Source organism: Nicotiana sylvestris, chromosome 3, assembly GCF_000393655.2.
Source record: "Nicotiana sylvestris chromosome 3, ASM39365v2, whole genome shotgun sequence".
NCBI classification, from domain to species: domain Eukaryota; kingdom Viridiplantae; phylum Streptophyta; class Magnoliopsida; order Solanales; family Solanaceae; genus Nicotiana; species Nicotiana sylvestris.
In genome coordinates, this window is record NC_091059.1 from 220,772,054 (window position 1) to 220,795,212 (window position 23,159).

Here is a 23,159-nt window from a genome sequence, read left to right on the forward strand (position 1 = left end):
ATGAACTTTGGGTCCAAGCTCAATCGACGAGTGGTAATCTCCGGTAGGATCCCTGTTATGTCAAAGTGGGACCAAGCAAAACAATCCATATTTTTAATAAAGAATTTAATGAGTTTTTCCCTAAGCACGGGAGTTAACCCAGTGCCCAGGTATACTTTCGATCGGACAGATGCTCAATCAGTATGACTTGTTCTAACTCTTCAACTGTTGACTTCGCGGCATCAGAATCATCGGTGATTAAGAAGGTTCTAGGTATCATATAATCATCATCCTTAAAAATTTCTTGTTGTTCCGATCAGCGGATCAGGCCGGCGACTATGGTTGCAATTTGACTTCCTGCTTTCCCTCCAGTCCCTTCATTGATGATAACACCGATACTGATATTGCCTCATCAATTATAAACATCTCTCTGGATGCGGGTTGTTCGTCGTACAACAGTGCATTGTATCTCATATCACCATCGATTATATGGAACTTCGTTTCGTGGATAGTTCCGGCCACATTTACTGGCAAAATGATTTTCCCCTTGGCGGTTTTACTTGCCATGTTGAAATCGTTGAGTACTCGAGCCGCAGGCACGATTTGATCCTGGAGGTCGAGTTGCTCTACTACCCTCGATCGAATAATACTTGCCGAGCTACCTGGATCAGCCAACACACGTTTAACTTGAATCTTAATCATAAGGATAGATATTACCAGTGAGTCGTTGTGAGACTGTCCTTCTACATCCTCATTGTTGAAAGACAAGGTATCTTCTGGTAAGTAGTCCCACATACACTTCTTCCTTGTGATTGTAACCTTGGTGCGTTTGAATGTCGGGCCCTGAGGAATATCGACCCCACCAACGATCTTATGAATCACGTGTTGCAGTTCCTCCAGTTCATTTTTCCTGTTTGCATCCCTGTCTCTGAAGTGATTTTCAGCTCGGTCACTCAAGAACTCTCGAAGGTGACATTCGTTAAATAAACGAACTACCTTCTCCCTTAATTGTTCGCAGTCTTCGATTTTGTGACCATGGGTTCCGTGGTATTTGCACACTTGATTTGGGTTCCTTTGAGCTAGATCGGTCTGTAAGGGTCTGGGTCTTCTAGCGTCCTTAATTCGACCGATGGCTGATACAATACTTGATGCATCAATGCTGAAGTTGTATTCTGACACTCGAGGTACTTCCCTGGATTCGGCATCCCTATCGAAACCGCTCTTGCTCATAAGACCTCGGGAACTCTGTCCCCGATCATTTCTTTTATCATTCCATATGGGGTTGCGTTAGGTCCCATTATTTCTCCGATCTCCACTGTATGGTTGGTAACTGTCTCTACTTGACTGTGGTTCCCGATCGACACCCCTTTTAACTCTGTTTACGGACATGTTGAGATAAATCGAACCAACTGGAGTTCCCAATTGATCATTTTCGGCCCTAATCTTCAACTGATACTGATTGTGTACATCGGCCCAAGTGGTAGCTGGATATTCGATTAAATTTTGCTTTAACTATTGTGAAGTTATGGAGCTCCGAGTGTTGAGACCCTGTTAAAATCTTAAACAACCCAATCGTCGGTGACTGGAGGCAAATCCATTCGTTCCATTTGGAACCGAGATACGAATTCCCTGGGCATCTCGTTATCCCTTTGTCTTAGTTTGAAGAGGTCTGATTTCCTTGTTGCGACTTTAATGGCTCCGGCGTGGGCTTTTACAAAAGAATTTGCGAGCATAACAAACAAATCAATAGAGTTGGGTGGTAAGTTATGATACCATATCATGACACCTTTCGATAAAGTTTCTCCAAACTTCTTCAATAGAACGTATTCAATCTCATCATCTTAAAAGTCATTTCCCTTTATTCCGCATTTGTACGAAGTGACGTGCTCATTAGGATCGGTGGTCCCATTGCATTTGGGGATGTCCGACATCGAAATTTCTTAGGAATGGGCTTTGGAGCCGCACTTTGAGGGAACGGCTTCTGCACGAACTTTTTCTAATCCAAACCCTTTAGGATCGGGGGTGCCCCCGGTATTTGGTCCACTCGTGAGTTGTATGTTTCTACCTTTTTGTTATCGGCCTCGATTTTCTTTTTACCTGATTCTATCCATTTAGTGAGCTCTTCAAGCATCTTCATAATGGCGGGGTTAGTACCCGATTCATTAGCATTTGGTTTCTCCAATACATGTTCAACTCTATTAACAGCCTCTTGTGATGTTTCGAGCTCAATTATGTTTGGTGCTCGATTCTGATTTTAGAGTTGTGCTATAACAGCTTGCTCAGTATGCAGCATTTTGAATAACACTCAAAGGCTAATTCCACCTTCTTCACCACTTTGTGCGTTCTGATCAGCCGCTCGGGCATTTCTGTGGACACTATTTCCAGGGTCGACGCCCAGATTTGCATTTAGGGCGATATGCGAACTGACATCGACGAGGTCTGCGATAGGTACTCCCTCGTGGCCAGCTTGAGGCACTTCGATCCCTGGGGCGGCTACATTACCGTTTTCTCCATGAAAACCGAGGCTGTCATTGGCGTGAGAAGGTACTGCTTGCGAGTTAGACATATTGACCCTAAAATCAAAGATGCTCACAAGAACAAGCGTAAAGTAATGTGTGTTACGGGAATTAATACCAGGCAATCACTATTATTTTTAGCTCCACGGTGGACGCCAAACTGTTTACCCTAAAAACTGGATAACAATTAAACTTATAATGTGGTTTTAAGAATACGTGATTTCACCTAATACCAATTGATAGATGTAAAGATAAGTAATGAAAAACGGTAGTAAGATAAAGCAAACCAGTGTTTGAACAGAGTTTAGCCCTCGAGCTAGTTGTTCAGGAACAATAATAATGTAACAAGATGATGAACAAGAGAATTAAAAAGAGAATATTATATTGCTTTGATCTGCGTGAATGTCATCTATCTACAAATGATGGGGACTTCTCTTTATATAATAGAGGAATTATAATTATGGTATAATTCCAATTACAGAAGTAAATCCCATGATTAGCCTAAACAACCGCCCTTGATTTGATCCATTCCGGGATTTCCGTTGTGATCTTTGACCGGATACAGATATCTCGCCTTTCTGTTATTGCGCTTCGTTCGAAGTTTGTCATATATGGTCTCGACCGTTGTTAGTCTCGATCTCGGCGAGTACCTCGATTATCGAGCTCGATACCTTATCTTCGTGCTCTGATCTGATCCATTACGAGACTGACCCTCGACTTGATTCCCTGGTCTCGATTAAATGACAAAATCGGGCAAGCCCTATTTTAATCGTATACAAAAATGTAATTTATATTTATTGTCTCCTAGAACGTTAATCGTCTACACCTATTGTCAAAATTTCCTTGGATGCAAGTTTTCCAATCTGATATTTGGGATACAGCTACAATGTTTTTGGCATCAAATTTCATTGTGTACCTTTCATTTATGACTTTATGCGATTTCCACATATCACATGACTCATTTTAGCCATCAAATCTATCAATGGATAACTACATATATAAGTAGACGGACTAATATGGAGTTTATGTTCGAATTTCGGGTAATTGGGTTTAACGATTTTGATAGATTAGCTTGTAACCACTTAAAAATGTTCTAGACATGAAAACTAAAATTATAGTACTAGTACTCCCTCTGGTCCAAAATAAGTGATTTTTAGTTATTTTCATATAGATTAAGGAATTTACCTTTTAATATTAATTAGCAGTGAAATTGACCATATTAACCTTTACTATATCTTCACATAAATACTCCTAACACATACTCCAACACTATTTACTCCAAGGACAATGTAGGAAAAAAATAATTAACTTATTCTTGAAATCTGAAAAAATTACTTATTTTGAACTATAAAAAAAGTCAAAAAATTACTTATTTTGGACCGGAGCGAGTAATTTATTTAGCTATGAAAATAGCGATAGTTCTTTTGACTTTGAACAAAATTAATGACTTTGGTCAGCTTTCCCATTTTCGTTTCATCCCCAAAAAACGCTTTCCGCCCATGCCGGCTCTCTCACACGATTTCTTTCGTTTTAGAAAAACTAAGACTAGTGCTGTAAATGTTATAGTGTCATTAGAAGTTCACTTTAAGGGTCAGTAGGGCGTATAAGAATAATGCTAAATAAGGTGCATTAATAATATAAAGGTTAGTAATGTATGAGTTAGTAATGTAAGCATTAGTTATATAGAGATTATTTCTTATGCATTGTTTAGTATGGTGTATTAAAAATTAAAATGTATTGCATAATTTTTAAGAAATTTAATTGTTTACAAAAATGCCCTCTATATTCTTTAACTTAAGGGACTTTAAGGATAATTTTGTCTTTAACCATGCTAATGCATGCATTAATAGCCTTTGTATAGCTAATACCATGGTTTTCTATGCATTAACTATACATAGGATAATACCAAATAGAGTGTATAACTAATGCTTGTATTAGTTATACATAGGTTGAAAACGTGTACCAAAAAAAACATTACTAATACACAAAGCTAATGCATGTATTATTTTCTCTAACACACTCTACCAAACGACCTCTAAGTGATATACTTATAGAACAAAAAGATGAACTTTAATTGATTTTATTTAACAATGATTAGTTGATCGCTTGCTTTTTTTCTTTAAATTGAGCAGAACAAATGGCTTGAGCAAGTAAGCTAAGAGCGTTGGGTAATAAATTTGAATTTAAACTAATATTATGCGAAATAAATTTAAAATCTTATTGAATTAGAACAATATATCATTTACTTACTATATAGAATACTTTCTTAGTATATGGGTTTTCTATAAATATTCTTTATTTACTTTTTTGGGGGGTAGAAAAATGGGAATTTTTGGAGCTTGGAAAAGAATTCATATTTCATATGTGAGAATCTTTTTTTTTAAATCTAAAACCTGAAATAATAAGAAATTGGATGTCAAGTTTATACGTATTTAAATTGTTAAGGAATAGAAAATGCAGAAATGTCAATTAGTAGAAACACTTAAAATATGACTACGTCATAATACATGACATAAACAGTGGTTTTGGAAGTGTAATTTTCAGTTAGTTCAAAAAAGTGTATCTAATAGTACTTTAAGAAATTATTTATGTGTTTAGCATAAAAATTTTATTTGGGAAAATTACGTGACACATCAAACATTTACATTGTATTTATCACTGTAGCTATACTCTCATCAAATTTATTATTCATATCTATATTTGAATTTTATAGTAAATCCATAACATAAGAGATTAACTATTTTGAACGAAAATAAGAGAGTAATAAGCTATTGTAACTTAGTTGGTTAGAGCGTTTGCTTAGTTAGCGGATGCCTTGAGTTTGACTCTCAACAAGATTTTTTTTTTTTAAATTTTAAATTTTGCCTTAATTGTATTCGTTGCGCGAACAAATATAGTCATACATGTTGTATCCATTACAATCGATACAAGTTGTACCCTTTGTATATACCCTTATATTTCGCATTGGTTATACAATTGATACATATTGTATTGGTCGAACAAATGAATACAATTGTGCGAACAAATACAATTGATACATATTGTATTCGTTGCTCATTTGAATATAAATGTACAAGTTAGTAGCAATTAAATAATAGTTACGAATAGTAATTAGGCAAATTATACTTATTAGGCTCTAAACTATAGTGATTTATGAAAATTTCTCATTTTATTTATTGTAAACAGAAAATAACTGATCCGGTAATTTGGTAAAAATAGCACGGGCTAACCAGTTTTCAGACTGGTCATTCAAAATACCCAGCATTTGCAAAGTCATTGAAAAGTAACAACTATTTTGGTGCAACTCGAAAAGTTCCAGCATAATATACTGGAGATCGGTGCACCTGTGTGTGAACTTCGAGAATATTATGCTGGAACTCCAACATGCTGAAAGATCCAGTATAATATACTAAATTCCAACATGAGAATTTTTTCGGATTTTGAACTATATTTTTGTTCAGATTTATCTTTACATGAAAAATGGCTAAAATTCGATTACTTTTGAAACCGTGGCTATTTTTGAATGACCACTTGTAAATATGACTATTTTAGAATTTCTCCCGATAATTTGTAGAGCCAATCTAGGTAGGCCCAATAATAAACCGAGTCATTGACTTGTGCAACAGTTTGGCCCATTAACATCTACTTGGGTCGATATGAGATCCATACAATTGCGCAAAAAGGGGAGAAATTCAAAAATAGTTAGATTTATAAGTGGTCGTTCAAAAATAGTTCAATTTCAAAAGTAATCGAAATTTAGTCACTTTTCATGTAAAGATAAATTTGAGCGAAATACTATTCAAAACCCGAAAAATACGCCAGTATATTATGCCGGAGTTCCAGCATAAGTATACTTGAACTCCAACATATTATACTGGAGTTCCAAGATAAGTATGCTGGAACTCCAACATAATACGATGGAGTTCCAGCATAAGTACACTAAACTCTAGCATAATATACTGGAGTTCTAACAAAGTATACCGGTCCAGTATAATATGCTGGAAGTTCATACACAAGTGCTCGAATCTCCAGTATATTATGCTGGAACTTTTCGTGTGTTGGAGTTCTAGCATAATATGCTGGAAGTTCATACACATGTGCACCAAACTCCAGTATATTATGCTAGACCAGTCTCTATTGTAGCAAAATAATTGTTATTTTTCATTGACTTGGTGAACACTGACTATTTTTAAATGATCAGTCTGAAAATTGACTAGACCGTGCTATTTTTACCGCAAAAAGCAAACATACAATTCCAATTCTGTTTTCCTTTCCCGCTCTCTCAATCGCATTTCACAAACCCATTTCCCGCCAAATCCAAAACGTTTTACTACTTTTATCCAAACCCTAACAAATGGAAACCAAGTAAAAGTAACATCTAAATCAGAGCAAGGAAGAGAGCAACAAAACCTTGATCGACGATGAAGATCAGATCCATTAAGATGCGAGAAGCTCACAAGAGCAGCAATGGCGTTGGGTCGTTTTGCTCGGTTTTATGGGATCAGCAAGGCGAACACATCGTCACTGCGTCTTCTTCTGATTCTTCAATTTGCATTCAAGATGCTTTTTTGCCAGCTAATCCCCCTAAAATTGTTCGACATCATAGAGATGGCGTTACCGCTTTGGCTCTCAGCCCTAATTTCACCTGTCTGGCCTCCGGATCTGTTGACCATTCCGTCAAACTCTACAAATTTCCTGGTATATGCTCGCTTTTATCTCATCTCAAGTAGTTTTTGTCCCCTGTCGAAATGGAAAGTAGAGTAATTTCAGTTAAGGGATAAGGAGTTTGTTTAATTGATTTAGTTTTCTGCTTCTCAGTTTCCTGTTGTAGGCGAAATGATTAATGAAGCTCTAAGTTGACCGAAAAAGGAATCTATCTGAATTGTTTATCAAGTTATAATGAACTACTTAGGCGTGCATAATATTTCTGTTAAATTTTGTATTTTTTTTTTGTATCATCTATATACCTGAATTTTGTGTTGTTTTTTCAAGCTTTTATTTCCAGAAAATGAATGTTCTGGACAAGTGGTCAACCTTAATAGTTTAAGGTTAATTGTTTGAACAGCCAGAGTTTTGAGGAGTTGGAGGGAGGTGTGCTGTTATCCGAACATCTCAAATATTAGTTGGAGGGAGGTGTGCTGTTATCCGAACATCTCAAATATTGCATTATTTACCTTGGAAAATAGTATTTTCTTCCTGTTGCTATTCTACCAAAAAATTGTCAATCTTGTCTCATATAAGTTGGTCCCTTCATAAGAATCTCGTGTGACCACTGGTTCATGAAACCGCTAACCAAACAATAGTGTATCCAATTACTTGTGTTTCTCTCATAAGGACGGATTTTCTACTATAATTTAGTTAGGACACTCTTTCAGTTCACGACCTACATGAAACCGCATTATTTGTTAGTGTCAACTTCAAGCTGGACTAAGGTGTTAGTTTGAGAAGCTGAGCTAGTCCTTTCTTTTGTTTTCCTACATTTGCAGCTGCTAAGTATGCTGTGGAATTTTTAGATAGTATGGTAAAAAGTAAAATTAAGAGTGAATTAATGTCCGTCTTCATTTGGCTCATACAAAGCTTTTCCTTTTGAACTATTTTTCTTGACATCAATTTTAAGGGCTGAATACTTGAATCAAATGCCGCTAACTCCTGAACTAAGTTATGAGAGATTGGCAGCTTCCCAGCAACCTTTCTTGTGCTGGTTGAAGTGAAAAGGTTGTCTGCATATCTTGCCCCATTCACACCTCTCCACCCCTTTACATAAAAGTAGAATTAGGACAGTTGGTAAATAGAGTTAGTGCCTATGCCACTGGGAGATAGCTGGTACCTTGTGTATTTGTCGAGGTGCTCGCAAGCTTGCGCGAACACTACAATTATTAAAAAAGAGGAGAAAGAGGAAGAAAAAGAAAAAAGTAGAAATATGCCTCAACCTTTTCATTTCTTCCTGATCATCTTAATCGTTTTTTGCCTTGTGAATTCTTTTCCTTGATTTGGTTCCTTTCATCCACTAGTATGTGTCTAACAGCCTAGGCATTGTTGCTAGCTAATTAATAGAACTGATCTGGAGATATAGTTCTTTAATGATGCCTTAACAATTACTAAATCCATTTCGTTTTCTTTAATGATATTTGGATTGTATGGAGTTTAAGATGTTGGTTTGACTTATTTATTATACTAGTGATAGCGGAAAAAAATAGTAACATAATGGTTGAAAAGTTAGTTGGATAGGGGAAACATCACATCTAAGTTTAAAAGGTTGAATAGTTTAATGAATTTGATTTCTTAAAAGTTGTAAAACTAGAATAAATATGGAATGCTGTCAAACATTTTGAGATGTCTCGAAATGGAAAGACTGCCATATAGATTGAAATGGAGGCATAAACTAACTTGTCTTTTTATGCCAAATGTGGAATATCTGATTTGGTAGTCCAGCTGTTCATCAATTGCTGTTTACTGATTGCCATCTTGATTTGTTGGTTGTTTTGATTATTTGCATCAGGAGGGGAGTTTGAGACAAATATTACCAGATTTACCTTGCCTATACGGACACTTGCTTTCAACAGATCTGGAACAATGCTGGCAGCTGCTGGTGATGATGAAGGCATCAAACTTATAAATACCATTGATGGCTCGATCGCAAGAGTTCTTAAAGGACATAGAGGGTCCATCACTGGCATAGCTTTTGATCCCAAAAGTGAATACCTGGCTTCAGTTGATTCAATAGGGACTGTCATGATCTGGGAACTCCAGTCAGGGAACACAATTCACGTTTTAAAAGGAATAGCTCCGGTCATTGGGTCTGATTTTTCTTCTATGAACATAGTTGGCTGGAGTCCTGATGGGGAGCTATTAGCTGTTCCTGGCTTGAAAAATGATGTGGTGATGTATGACAGAGACACTGCAGAAAAACTGTTTTCACTTAGAGGTGATCATGTACAGCCCATTTGCTTTTTGTCTTGGTCACCAAATGGAAAGTATATGGCTACTTCTGGACTAGATAGACAAGTTTTGATATGGGATGTTGATAAGAAACAAGATATTGATCGGCAGAAATTTGATAATAGGGTAACTTGTATGGCGTGGAAACCAATTGGCAATGCATTGGCAGTAATTGACATCATGGGAAAGTATGGTATCTGGGAATCAGCCGTACCTTCTTCAATGAGATCTCCCACGGAAAATGTTCCTGTTTTAGGTTCTAAAAATGGTCATGGTCTTCTTTTCTTTGATGAAGAGGAAGAAAACCCAAGTGCATCTGGAAGTTTAAGTGACCTTGGAGAAGATAGCCACGGTGAATCTGAACCATTTAGCAGAAAAAGATTACGCAAACAGCATAGTTTTGATGATGGTTGGGAAGAAGATGCTAAAGAAGAGTTTGAGTTGCTTCCAAAAGCTGAACCTCGTAAGAAGGCTCCTCACGGTCACAGGGATAGTTCAGATAATAAAAGAAATGAGCTCAAGAATGTCCCAATTTCTGCAGGACAAAAAATGCAAGAAGCTTTTCAGCCAGGCACAACTCCACAGCTGCCTGGCAAAAGACGTTTTCTATGTTACAGTATGCTTGGCAGTATAACCGCGATGGAGCATGATGGATACTCTCACATAGAGGTATTGCAGCTTGTTTGTTTTTTATCTTTGTCTTTATATCTATTTGAAAACTTTTTATGTTATTTTTATTCTTACTATACAAAGTTGAACATTGAACATGTTTCAACAATCATCTTTATTTCAAGTGATTGGCTTTTAATTGTTTCATGGCTAGAATCTGTGATCTTCAACTTGTCATCCAGAACTAACCAGGGAAAAAAAGGCCTACCGATAATGCAAGCCATGTTGAGTGGGCAATTCATCTCATGTTTACCATAGACCTACATATGAATGAGTTATTCAACTAACATGATAACTTCTATGCAGATTGATTTTCATGACACAAGCAGTGGTCCCCGAGTCCCTGCAATGACTGATTATTTTGGTTTCACAATGGCTTCTTTAAATGAAAATGGAAGTGTATTTGCAAATCCATGCAAGGGTGAGAAGAATATGAGTACACTCATGTATCGTCCTTTCAGTAGCTGGGCTAATAACAGTGAGGTTAGTGATTTAATCTTTGATTCTAACTAATCCGTACATCAAAATGTTTCAAAAGTCTGGTGTTATGAAACTTGTTACTTCTGACGTGGCTAACTCTGATTTAATTATGCAACATTAGTGGTCAATGCGATTTGAAGAGGAAGAAGTAAGAGCAGTTGCACTGGGAACTGGTTGGGTAGCTGCTGTTACAAGTTGTAATTTTCTTCGCATCTTCACTGAGGGTGGCCTGCAGGTATATATATTCAGATATTGTATGCTTAGGGTTTGTAAGTTGGTTCCGTTCGTGCCTTCAAAAATAATCTCCCTTGGTTTCAAATTGAATGTTTTTTTTGACTTCATGTAATTGTAAGAAAATAACATTCACTTGTAATAGTTAATGGAGGTCATTCCCTTGTAATAGTTAATGGAGGTGCAGTTTGAATTTGTGTTACTTATTGACAAGGGTCTCTAGTTAATGATGGTCTGGTTATTGGTTTATTTTATAACTTTGATAATAAGATAAGTTGTGAAATTGGTCATTGTTTTAGCAGTATCTGAAATAGACCTATGACAATCAACATGAGATAGATGGAGTATTTCAAATGTCGTAGTCAATGTTTTGATTATTCTGGAAAAGATTCTGAGACAGTTCCTTTTCTTTTTTGGATTGAAATACAAGAGACACATTCTTTCCCTCGACGGACCAGTGGTTACTGCAGTAGGCTATAAGGATGAACTTGCAGTTGTCACACATGCATCTCCCCCTCTTCCCTCTAACGAACAGGTACAGTTCATTGTTACATCATGTGATTAAATTCTTTTATTTCACGTTTTGATGCCTTGTAAATTCCTTTGAGCAGTTATCAGAATATGAAGAATTAATTTCAATAAGGCTATACAGTGGCTGCTTAATAAAAGGAGATATTAGGTCAATTTTGACAATGTTTCACAGTAGATTATTTATCCAAAAGTTGTGTCACAGTAGATCTTTACAACTTATTATTCAAACGTCCTTGTTCATGGTGTGCACTGATCAGATTTCAATCTGCCTGAATGATCACTCAAAGCGCCACTGACCAATACTTCTTTCTTAAACAAAGAATTTAATTAATTCTAACCATTGTCTAGGCTTATGCCTGTTACATGCATGTTAGGCTTGTCTTACCCTTCCATATGTTTTTGACTTGGTCTGAAGAAAATAAATTCATTTCAAATGAAATGGATGGAGCTCAGGACTAGGAGTGGCAAACAGGCGGGTCGGATGGGGTATGGTTCGGGTCAAAAACGTATAATGAAAAAACGTATAAATTATCCGACCCGACCATATTTAATACGGATAAAAAAGGGGTTAACCGGCGGATAATATGGGTAACCATATTATCCATGACTTCTTGTATATGGACACTTTTGGGAAAATTCTTAGTCTCCCTAACTTGAGTAACCCCAATTTGAGGCTTTATAAATGTAAAAGTTAGACCCATTGGTTATCTACTTTCTAAATGGATAATATGATTCTTATCCATATTTGACCCGTTTTTAAAAAAGTTCATTATCCAACCCATTTTTTAGTGGATAATATGGGTGGTTAACTGTTTTCTTTTAACCATTTTGCCACCCCCTACTCATGACTAACAATTTAGGGCCTACTTAAACTTAGCTTATAACCAAGGCATATCATAACTATTCATGTTGATTAGAGATAACAGGATTCGCTCTGATTTGGTGGAATATATAGTTGTTTTTCTTCAGTTCCTGGACTCGGATTTTATATTTAAATTTAGATATATATAAGTACTTTTTTGACTGATCGATTGATGATGATTGGAGAAGAGGTGGATTGGTGTATTGATCATAGAACTATTTGAAATTCCATACAGATTCTTGAATTTAGAGTCTTCAATATTCGTAATGGAATACAACCTCGCCGAGGAAGACTTCCATTGACTCCTGGTTCATGTTTATCATGGTTTGGTTTTAGTGAAGAAGGCCATCTTAGTTCTTTTGACTCTAAGGTGAGAAATCATTGACCATTAAATCAGAGACCAGAGATTATTATTAAGATTGCTAAATTTGAAGTTGGTTTCTTAACTGCAAATATAGGGTGTGCTAAGGGTATTTACTAATCAATATGGCGGCAGTTGGCTTCCCCTTTTCAGGTATAACTACCGCCCCACTTGTCCACTAGTAACTTTATAGATGTTACAAATACTTGTTCCTTTACAAATTAGAAATTTCAGTGCCAGCAAATTGAAGAAGCCAGAAGAAAACTATTGGGTTGTTGGGTTAAACACAAGCAAGTTGTTCTGTGTCATTTGCAAATCCCCGGATTACTTCCCAGAGGTATGGTGCTTTGTTGCAGCGTGTTTCTTGTCATACATACTATCACACCTTTCTAATCCTCTGGCTGTATTTTCAGGCCACTCCGAAACCTATTCTCACTCTGTTGGATCTTTCATTTCCTCTTGCTTCATCTGACCTTGGAGCAGAAAACCTGGAGAATGAATTTATAATGAATAATATGCATCTCCATCGGGTATGTATATGTTCAGATTTCCTTACAGTTGCCAAAAAATCAAGGGAATTTATGTTGATAGATAGTTTTGCCGTTTGCTGGATTTGCATTCAGATTCAGAGCACAATTGAAGAAATGGAAGCTGCTGGTGAGGACACCAGTTTGCTTGATGATGAGGCTTTTAACACTGATGCTGCTCTTGATAGATGCATCCTGAGGCTCATTGCATCCTGCTGCAATGGTCAGTTTTCTGTAAAGCTGGATGCAGCAAGTCTGCAATACCTTAGTATCCTACTTTTCCACTATGTTTTCTTTATTTGGTATTGTTTTTTTCCCTTCTCTTATCAGGTGATAAGCTAGTGAGAGCTACTGAACTCGTAAAGCTTCTGGCTTTGGAAAAATCAGTCAAAGGTGCTATAAAGCTTGTTACAGCCCTCAAACTACCAAATTTGGCAGAGCGCTTTAATGCCATATTGGAGGTAGGGGCGGTACCTCAACGGAAGCATTTGATTGTCAGATATTAGTTACTTCAATTATTTGGGTTTCTTAATCTTGTTACTTTGTATTTCTACAGGAAAGGTTGAATAAAGAAACAACTGGTAGCACAATTCCTGCATCCACTGAGTTGAAATGCGATACCTCCTTTAATGCTCAGGCTGCATTAACCAAGTCCCATTTTACGGCTGAAAGCAGCAAAAGATTGGAACTAGAGAGTTCCCCCTCCCAAAATTTGTTAGCTCCTTCTCTCACGAAAAAACGGTCATTGGAGGAACCAACCAAGGATGTAAATATGGATACAGAAAATGCTAGAGCCAGAAAATTGGAAATGGCAAGGGAGTTCAAAAATGCATTTGATTTGAAGAATTCTAAAAAATTGAAGGATGAAAAGGATAAGGCGGATGAAGTGAAAGATGCAAGAAAATTAGAGAATGCAAACAAACTGGAAGATGGAGAAGATAAGAATGGAGAAGCGAATAAGGTAACAACACAACGCCCCTCTAATCCGTTTGCAAAATCATCTAACAACAAACAAAGTGCATCCTTCCTTGATTCCCTCAAGAAAAAGGTGAAAACTGACAGATGATGCATTTGTAACTGAAAATGCTGGAACGTTATCCCAAAGTTGCTTGTAATAGAGAAAGTTGTATATGATCATATAACATTAGGTTTTTAGGTAGCCCTTGTATCTATTTAAGCAATACAATGTAGAAGCAGTTGACAAGAGTTGAATTGGATAATCCGCAATAATGCGGAAATTAGTATCTACTTGTACCATTAGGTTGCTGGCATCCATTGATGTTGAAGAGTACATGAATTTTCAGTTTGCATCTTTATGCTTAAGTAATTATTTATATACATCATATTGCCTGTTATTCACTGTCAATGTGATTCTCTTCCTTGTTTTATTCGTGGGCTGGAGTTAGATGAATTAGTGAAGTCGAAGAATTCGAACGTGACTTTTGTGAGAGATTTTGGGCTTTTGCAATATTACGTCTTGGGATTTTTACTTTCCTATACTATATATGAAATTTTCCCGACCAAGTTTTAACTTAATTACACGGATATATACAATTTAATAATTATATACAAAATAGTTTTAAATGAGTATCCATTTATAGTAGGAATTGAATAGGTAATCTCCATTCCTGCGCTCTCTCTCTCCGTCTCTCTTTTTCTCTCCTCTATTCTTTCTCCAATTTCTTCCTTCGTTTTTCGCTACTCTTCATCCTCCTCCTCCCTCCCCCCACCCCCCAGATAATTCATCAATGAATTTCAATTGTTACAATATAGAGTTTTAACTTAGCAATTTCTTTTTCATATTGCACAATTGGTGTTCGAATTGAAATTATCAATCAATAAAATTTGAAGGTATTTGATTCTCCACCATTGACAGCCATTAAAAAGTTTCGAAGTTTTTAATTCGAATTTGAGTTTTCAAAAACTATTGTTTGTTTGGATTGGTTGTTGTTGCAAATAATTGGAAATATTCTTTGGAGTTTATATCTCAATTTTGAGGGTGTTTGGTGAAAGACTTGATTTTGGTTGAATTTCAGATCGAAACTCGAAAAAGAAGAAGACGAACACATGACATACAATATACTTACGAAATTATATTTACATTGTATTATGTTGTAATTATATATATTTTTATTTGAGTGTTGTATGAAAGTTGAAAAATAGTTATATAATGTATGAATCGTTGTATGAAATTTGTATTTAAGTTATAAATACTATCTTTTTACATAAAGTTGTTGATATGTATCAAAATTGTTTTAAGAGAAGAGGTTTTGACTGGAATTTCAAAGAGGAAGAAGAACACACCATTTACAAAATAAATACAACTCATATACAAAATACATACAAAAGACATTGTATAAAATTTGTATGAAAATTATATTTAAGTTGTATGATGTTGTAGTTATATTTAACTGAATAAGTTGCATTATATATAATTAGTTGTATGAAATTTGTTTTTACTATGTATATTATTGTAGATTCAAATTTGTATTAAATTTGTACGAAATTTGTTTTTAATTTGTATGTTGATGTACCATACATTGTTCTTTTCTTTGTTAATTTATTAAAGAAAGAAAAGTGGAGAATGAATTCTGAATCGACTAATGTGCACTTATTCATATTTGTTTGAACGGAAAAACTTGAATATTGATGGGAATTGAATGATTTGGGTGGAGAAATTTCGAGTTTCACATTAAAAGCGTCATCGCCGCACTTCGGAGAAATTGAGTTTTATGTGAGATTTGAATTTTGTTTGAGAAATTAACTGGGTAGCATAGATTATGATGGAAATACTAATACAAAGTTGAATCCGAAGTTTGGAGGCGACTGAATTTAATTTGAAATCCGCTAAAACTTCGAATCTGCTCAATTATGCTTTTTGATTCAATTGCGATTGGTGCTGTAGTTTGACAATATTATTAAAAAACTATTCAGTAAAAGCAGAGTGGATCAATGATAGAGATGGAAACAAGGATAAATTTTGGTGACAATTGCGTTCAAAGCTGTTGTCATATTGTAGCGTTTTTTTTTTTTTTTGTAACTGAAATTTCGTTTGTTATGGCTTAAAATATGTAATATACAACTGGAAGAAATCTTATTAAAAGAGGAATGGAGAGAAAATAGAAAAAAGATGTAACTAAATTCTCTAATTTAAGACACTAATAATGTATTGTATATAATTTATAAGTAATCCTTGTTTAGGGCGAATAATATACAAAATTAAGATAATTTTAATAAATAAATTTCAAATATTGTATAGGAAAGAAAAAATCACTTGTGTCTTCATGTTAGAAAATTAGGTGAAACTGGTGAAAAAAATCATATAGAGGATGAATAATAGTGCATTGCGTTAAATTTAAAAGGGAATTTTTCATAAAGCACCATCTTTTTGGTCTAATTAGCCATTTATAGATATCCTTTGTTATATTACTTGTTATAGATATCTTTTATGTTTTTATACAATGTATTTCATGTATTTAAGCTATTGTATTCATTAATACAACCAAAAACATAGGCGTAAAATCTGGAATTCCAGCTAAGCTTGACATGTATTTAGCTGTATTCAAGCGACATTAACATTAAATACAGTAACGTATTTGCGCTAAAAACGGAAGGAAATATAATCACTTGATATTCTCCTAATTTAACTCAACGAACTAAAACGATCCCTCATTAATCTGTATTTGAAAGATACATAATAAAGATTATAGCTGAATAAAGAGAAATACATATGAATAATACAGTTGAATACAACAAAATACACCTTAATTCATCTGAATAAAACACTTGAATACAACAAAAATATAACTGAATACAGCTGAATAAACTCTTGAATGCAAAAAAATACAACTAACTTCTGCTGAATAAAATAGTTGAATATAACTAACTACAACTGAATACAACTGAATACAGTTGTATAAAATACTTGAATACAACTAACTTCTGCTGAATAAAATAGTTAAATACAACTGATTAAACTTGAATACAAGTGAATACAGCTGAAGAATACATTCGAATACAACTGAATACAAATAGGCTGGATTTGTCAGCCCAGACATGAACACTCCTCCAATTGGGCCCGAGGAACTGTCAGAAACATCATTAGAATTAGAATGATGAGAATTCAGCCCAGACGATGATGACTCTGAAAAACTTGAAAAGTGCCTCTCAATTGTAGAACTAACATTGCCGCAAGTGTACGGCTTTCCGGTGGGCGAAAAAACGACCGCCGCAACACGAGATCCGGTCAAATCGAACGGTGCTCGCGTGCTGTGCTGGTAGCTCAGCCCGAATCCGGATCTTTTGTGAAGTACGCGAGTGTGGTTGCTTATATTCCGACTCAGACAATGGCTGATGATAACGTTGGTAACGCGGAGCAGAAAATTGAGAATTTGGGTGGGAGAAGAGTTAAGAAACTAGGGTTTGTGGGAGAAGAGAGTCTGGTTGTATGCAAACAGAGAGAGATTGTATAGGGGTTTGCAAATACGCGGTGATTATGTGAGAGAAAATACAAAAAAGGAGAGAGAAATAATATTTAGCATATATGGTGCCTTAATTGTAGGATGTAACTATATTTAGATTTTTTGCTATAAAGGATAAAATGTATTTATAGGATGTAATATTTTAAAATGATATTTATTTAAAATAAATAGGGTACTAAGATTTTCTATAGGGTGTAAAAATTTCAATTTAAAATAGGAAGAAGGATTACAAAAGGGAATAAAATAAAGTGGATATATTATTTTTCTCATAGATTTCAAACTAAAAGTCTATAATTATTGTATACATCACTCTCCGCCAAAATTTGACGAGGGGCTAAATAATCCAGAATAAAGGATCCCCAAGGACTAAATTTAAATTTCAAACACAGCTGGTCCAAACAAAAGGGGAAAAAAACAGATATATATTGATGTTTTAATAATTTCACACGCCAAGAAAATCAACTGCACACACACACACACACACACACACACACCTACCAGAAAACCATCAATACAAGGAAACCCAAAGCCAAAAACGGAGTCCTTCATTAAAAATAGCGTATTTTCTCAGCTTCAGCAATGGCTCAGGTCTCAATCTCGCTGCTCAATTTCCTCAACGAAGGTGAAGACGACGTTAACGGACATCCAAACGCCGTTATTGAAGACCTCGACTCTTCGCCTTACTGGGTTCACGATTTCGGTGAAAGCTTCGACGTTTTCACTGCTCCAGATCTCTCCGATTTCCCTCCCCGCGCTCAAATCTCTTTGACCCGTCAACGGCGCACGAATTTTCCATTAAGCGACGACGTTTCGGAACCCGATTCGGTTATCACCACAATGGATTTTTTGGACCGGGAGAACCAAGTAAACTTCGTCATGGACCTGTTCCAGCAACGCGTGGAACAAGCCCAATCTTCGAACCGAGTGATTTCGGACCCTGATTTGCTTCATATTTCGGAGCCGGAGTTAGAGGCCAGTTTCGGTGTGATTGAAGGGAATGATGTTATGGGCTTGAGTAGCTTAGACCTAGATTTTGGGCTAGGGTTAGGTTTTTGTGGGGACACCGATAATTCTGGGTTCCACGTTGAAGACTGTGATGGCCCAGAGCAGTTCGTTAGTGGGCTGCAGGTTGTGGATATTGGATCGGATTCGGATGCTGATGAGAACTGCGTTATGGGCAGACTTTTCAATCTGGATGAAGGTGATGGTGATGACGATGAGGAGAATATTCATGATAACGAGAGTGATGAACCGAGCCTTAGGCTGTGTTGGGACTCATTCCAATTGGAGGATGATCATAGGGATATGAATAATGAGGACTTTGAGTGGGAAGAAATTGATGGAAGAGTTGATGAGAGAGAGATTCTTAGCATGTTTTTAGATGATGAGGAAATATCCGAATCTGCTCCTGCCCTAGAGGATAGGGCCAGAGAGTTGGATAATTTGGAGTGGGAGTTTCTGTTGAATGTTCACAATTTGGAGCCTGACCCTGAAATTGGAAATGTGGAATTCGATTTAGCTCATCATATTGATCAAGACGATTACAATTACACTGCTGAATATGAGCTGTTATTTGGACAGTTTGCAGAGGGCGAGAATGGTTTAGTTGGAAAACCACCAGCTTCTAAAACTGTTGTTAGAAACCTTCCGACTGTGGCTTTGAGTAAAGATGATATAGAGAAGAACGATGCTACTTGTGCAATCTGCAAGGATGAGATGAATTTGGGGGAAAGGGCTAGACAGTTACCGTGTGCTCATAGGTATCATGGCGACTGTATTGTGCCTTGGCTTGGGATTAGGAATACCTGTCCAGTTTGTCGACATGAGTTGCCCACTGATGATCCTGATTATGAGAGGAGGAGAAGGGTCGCGACTCAGAGAGTTGGTCAACTTGATTGAAGGTATACTTTTTGCATTTGGGTTGATGGCTTGACAGCATCAACCCTTTGAGCAATGCATCTGCTCTTTGTTGATCTGCTGTTGGAATTAGTTGTTGGTTTCCTTGGATTAAGATTGTTAATATATTAGATGATTTTGATGTTAGTACTCTGCGGATGTCTTATTGCCTTATTATATGTAGAAAACTTTGTATATTAAGCAAGTTCAGTAGAAGGAATGAATTGTCTATTTAATTTGAGTTTTCTTTGTAAATTTACTATTACACCTTATAGATTGTATAAAGCTCACAGATTATAAGACTCATTGATATTCATCAATGAGTTCTCGATAGCTCTTATGTTCAATGCATGATGTGAAAGTAATTTCAAGTTTGGAGGGAAAAAGTTTTCCACTTTTTTATAGATGTTTAAGATGGGATGTTCTTGCTTGTTTTGATCATGGACTCTTCCAATGTCACACAAGACTGAATATTTGGAAATTGATGTCCAAGGAGTCATTGGCAGTGAGAATCTTTGCTTAAAAGTTGAGCATAAGTAAAGCAGCAATTGCTTTGATAGACAACAAAGTCAGACACTTGTTAGGGAAATTGGGTTTTGTCAAATATTTGAGAGTTAAGCACATCTTATCATATTTGCAAAATAGTCTATCCTGCTAGTCATATGCATAAACAGGTCCTTAATAGCAGCTGCAGTTAAGTGTGTTAGACCTGAGAGAGTGTATGAGCAAGCTTGTCAATATTTCATGATAATTTCTGAGTCAAGAGTAGTAATAATGAGGCCATTGATGGCCAAATCAGGATTGAAACTAACACTAGTTCGACTTAAGCATGTGTTTGTGCTCTGCATTTCTGTTTTATCCGTGTTTTTTTTTGTTGCTATTGAGACATTGGGTTCATTGGACGATTCAAGTACTATTTAGGACCACATTTTGCTGCAACCGGATGATATTTGAACGTGATCTGAAGATTGTATGTCATCATTGGTGCATGGAATTTAACTCATATTCCCTTTTCAGGGTATAGTAGGCCTGGTTCATCACGAATAGTTATCAGCCGCTTCACAGCTTGGCAAGGCAAAAGCAGATTTCTCAGTGGGACTGTGACTCCTTGCAATTAGAGTGCACCTCCTCCCTATGCCATCAGGATGTAAATTGACTGAAGAGCATTGGTAGATCAAGAGAGAGTGTATGGCCAACAAGGGTGATGAGCTAGTCGGTCAAGGTTGGAGAGAGTTTAGTGGAAATTTGTTTGGATAACTAAACCTTTGTTCTGAATCCAAGGGAACCTTTATCCCATCCTCTGGTATCAAAAGAATTAAGACTTTTTTGTATGTTTATATTTTTAAGAGAGTGAAATTATGAAGTTGCAGATCATGGGGAAGTTTTTTAGATGGAGCTTGTTAGTTGTAGGCTAAAACGTGGAGAAGTCAGAGTGTCGTGCAGTGTATTATAAGGCAATCTGCGACCAAAGTGATAGTCTTGTCAACTTGTACATTATCGTTCTTGAATTTCTACTTTGATGGTGAAAATTAATGATATTGCAATGTGTTATACCATGCATATTCACATCGACACCACATGTTTAACTTTCTCTTGGAAAAATACGAAGATGAACAAAGATGTCCATTTCTTCTCTTTCCTACATCAGTAAGGTTAACCCCCTTTTAGTGTCAAAAGGCGCTTAACAAAATTGAGGTCAATGTGGCAAACGCATTACATTCTTATACCATCAAGGGTCGTTAAATGGTTAAAGGACTAATTCCTGAAGCAACTTCTCCAATTGATCAGACCACTAGAACTTTACATACACATTAAACTAACAAGAAATTGGTACTTTTCAAAGTTCAGAACATTCTTCTCTCAAAAAATGAGTTAAGAAAATTGCAAATGCAGCACTCGATCTTGCAAGAGTAGAATCAATTGTCAGTGGCTCTAAATCATTTTTATATACTAGCATTTATTGAAGAATAAAGTTGATTTATTTGGAGAACCGAGAAAGAAATGCTAGAAGTAAAACCAATATGATCTCCAAAATCACATGAAAAAGTACGGAGAATCCATTGAATTAACAACAGGGATTAGATAATGCTGACAGTTCCAAAGAAAAACCTCTGAAGGCCATGCCAAATGACTCCATTCATCTCTTTCTGCCACCCCTTTCGCTCAGAGAGAGAGAGAGTGAGTGTTTCCGCAGATGCAACATTATAGTATGCAAGAGACAAGTTGTCCTTGAGAAAACTTGCTTTTCCACTCAGCTTCTCTTTGTTTGCAGGAAGCTGGATCTCCCTAGAGATCTTCTCTTTTAGACTGCCAATGGTTTCGGACAGAGATTGCACTGTGATTTCCAGAACTTGTCCTTTGAGATTACCTTCCTCTGTATTTGGCACAGATACATTGATCTTTGCAGGTCCCGAGTTCTGAGCCAAAAACTGCTCTTCAGGAATGAGAACAGACTCATCAAGCTTTTGCCTCTTCGGCTCTGTCTCTTCAGGAAGAGGAGGGGCTTCCTCTGCTGGAGGTGGCGGCGGCATTCCTTGGGATATAGGAGGTGGGACCATAGGCATTCCGAGCTGGGACATTGTGAGGGGAACAAAAGGTCGAGGTGCTCCCAACGGCATAAACTGTAATCCAGGAGGTGGCGGAACAGGAAGATTATGTGAATTCATACCCATTGGTGGATGATTCACCATCAGATTTTGCTGCCCGGGCATCTGTGGCATTGGAGGAGTTGGGGGCTGGACCTGAGGAATCATGTTGACCATAGGAGGTGGAGGTGGAGGCGGAGCAACGACTAAAACACTATTGGGAGTGTAATACTTGATTGTATTAGGAGGAGGCCAAGGAATATTCAGCTGCTTCGGCTCTTCCTTCTTTTTCTCAATCTCTGACTTGATTGCATTTGAAACTTCCTTCTTCCTCTGTGGTACCAAATATATCAGGACGTGTTTGTGCAAGTCCAACAATGTTCCTAGAAATCTCATCATCCTGAGCAAGAGTTGTCTCCCTAATCTTAGCAAACATTCTCTCCTTCTGTTCCTTGTACTTGGGATCAATGAGAGAAATCCTCATATGTTCAGACATCTCATTAATAGGTATTAACTCACCAGTTATAGGACAGACAACACATTTGGTTGAGTCCCTTTCTGCCTGGATCCTCTCTTCAGGCCTCTTCCAGTTCTTCACAATCTGCATTGGTGGGTCCCCTTCCTCTTGAATAGCCACACTCTTGACATTAGCATGCTCTTCAACATTCGCGTCTCTTATACCTTCTTCGACAAGCTGCACCTCTTCATCATCCATCTCCATTTCCACCTCATCAACATACTCTTCGCGCTCCAATGTGGGCAGCATCTTGCTCCTTGTAACCTCCTCAAGGGTCATAGGTGCAGGTAAATCCTGATCCACATCATTATCAGCAAAATCTATAGTCTCAACAACAACAAAATCATGCCAATCAATCATAGCCATCTGCAACCTCTCCATTTCTATATCATCTTCAGCTTTCTTCCTAGCCTGTTCCCGTTCCAACCGATGCAAACATCGGTCCAGGACTGTAGTCATGTCAACAGCACTATTTCGCAGTATATCCGTCAAGTTATGATTGTGAGGCGGATAAATAATGCCAATGGTTCTCGTATGCGTCGCAACAGACGTTGGAACCTTGTTACTGTCCTTTTCATTGTGCAT

The 23,159-nt window shown here is 36.8% G+C and overlaps 3 protein-coding genes and 1 pseudogene across 3 annotated transcripts; 2 read left to right on the forward strand and 2 right to left on the reverse strand.

Moving 5' to 3' along the window:
- Positions 1 to 315: 315 nt before the first annotated feature.
- LOC138888702 (uncharacterized) lies at positions 316 to 1,209 on the reverse strand. Its single transcript, XM_070170614.1, has one exon. It carries the CDS (start codon positions 1,207 to 1,209, stop codon positions 316 to 318), a length of 894 nt encoding a protein of 297 aa, XP_070026715.1.
- A 5,566-nt stretch (positions 1,210 to 6,775) lies between these two features.
- LOC104235353 (protein ENHANCER OF LHP1 1) lies at positions 6,776 to 14,450 on the forward strand. Its single transcript, XM_009789089.2, has 12 exons — positions 6,776 to 7,193; positions 8,995 to 10,103; positions 10,410 to 10,586; positions 10,705 to 10,818; positions 11,245 to 11,349; positions 12,443 to 12,577; positions 12,666 to 12,721; positions 12,803 to 12,905; positions 12,982 to 13,098; positions 13,192 to 13,318; positions 13,426 to 13,556; positions 13,652 to 14,450. Exons 1-12 carry the CDS (start codon positions 6,917 to 6,919, stop codon positions 14,159 to 14,161), a joined length of 2,961 nt encoding a protein of 986 aa, XP_009787391.1. The 5' UTR covers positions 6,776 to 6,916; the 3' UTR covers positions 14,162 to 14,450.
- A 3,573-nt stretch (positions 14,451 to 18,023) lies between these two features.
- On the forward strand, positions 18,024 to 21,034 carry LOC104235354 (uncharacterized). Its single transcript, XM_009789090.2, has 2 exons — positions 18,024 to 19,477; positions 20,490 to 21,034. The coding sequence occupies exon 1, from the start codon at positions 18,156 to 18,158 to the stop codon at positions 19,473 to 19,475; it is 1,320 nt and encodes a 439-aa protein (XP_009787392.1). The 5' UTR covers positions 18,024 to 18,155; the 3' UTR covers positions 19,476 to 19,477; positions 20,490 to 21,034.
- Positions 21,035 to 21,550: 516 nt separating this feature from the next.
- Positions 21,551 to 23,159, reverse strand: LOC104235355 (probable splicing factor 3A subunit 1; annotated as a pseudogene).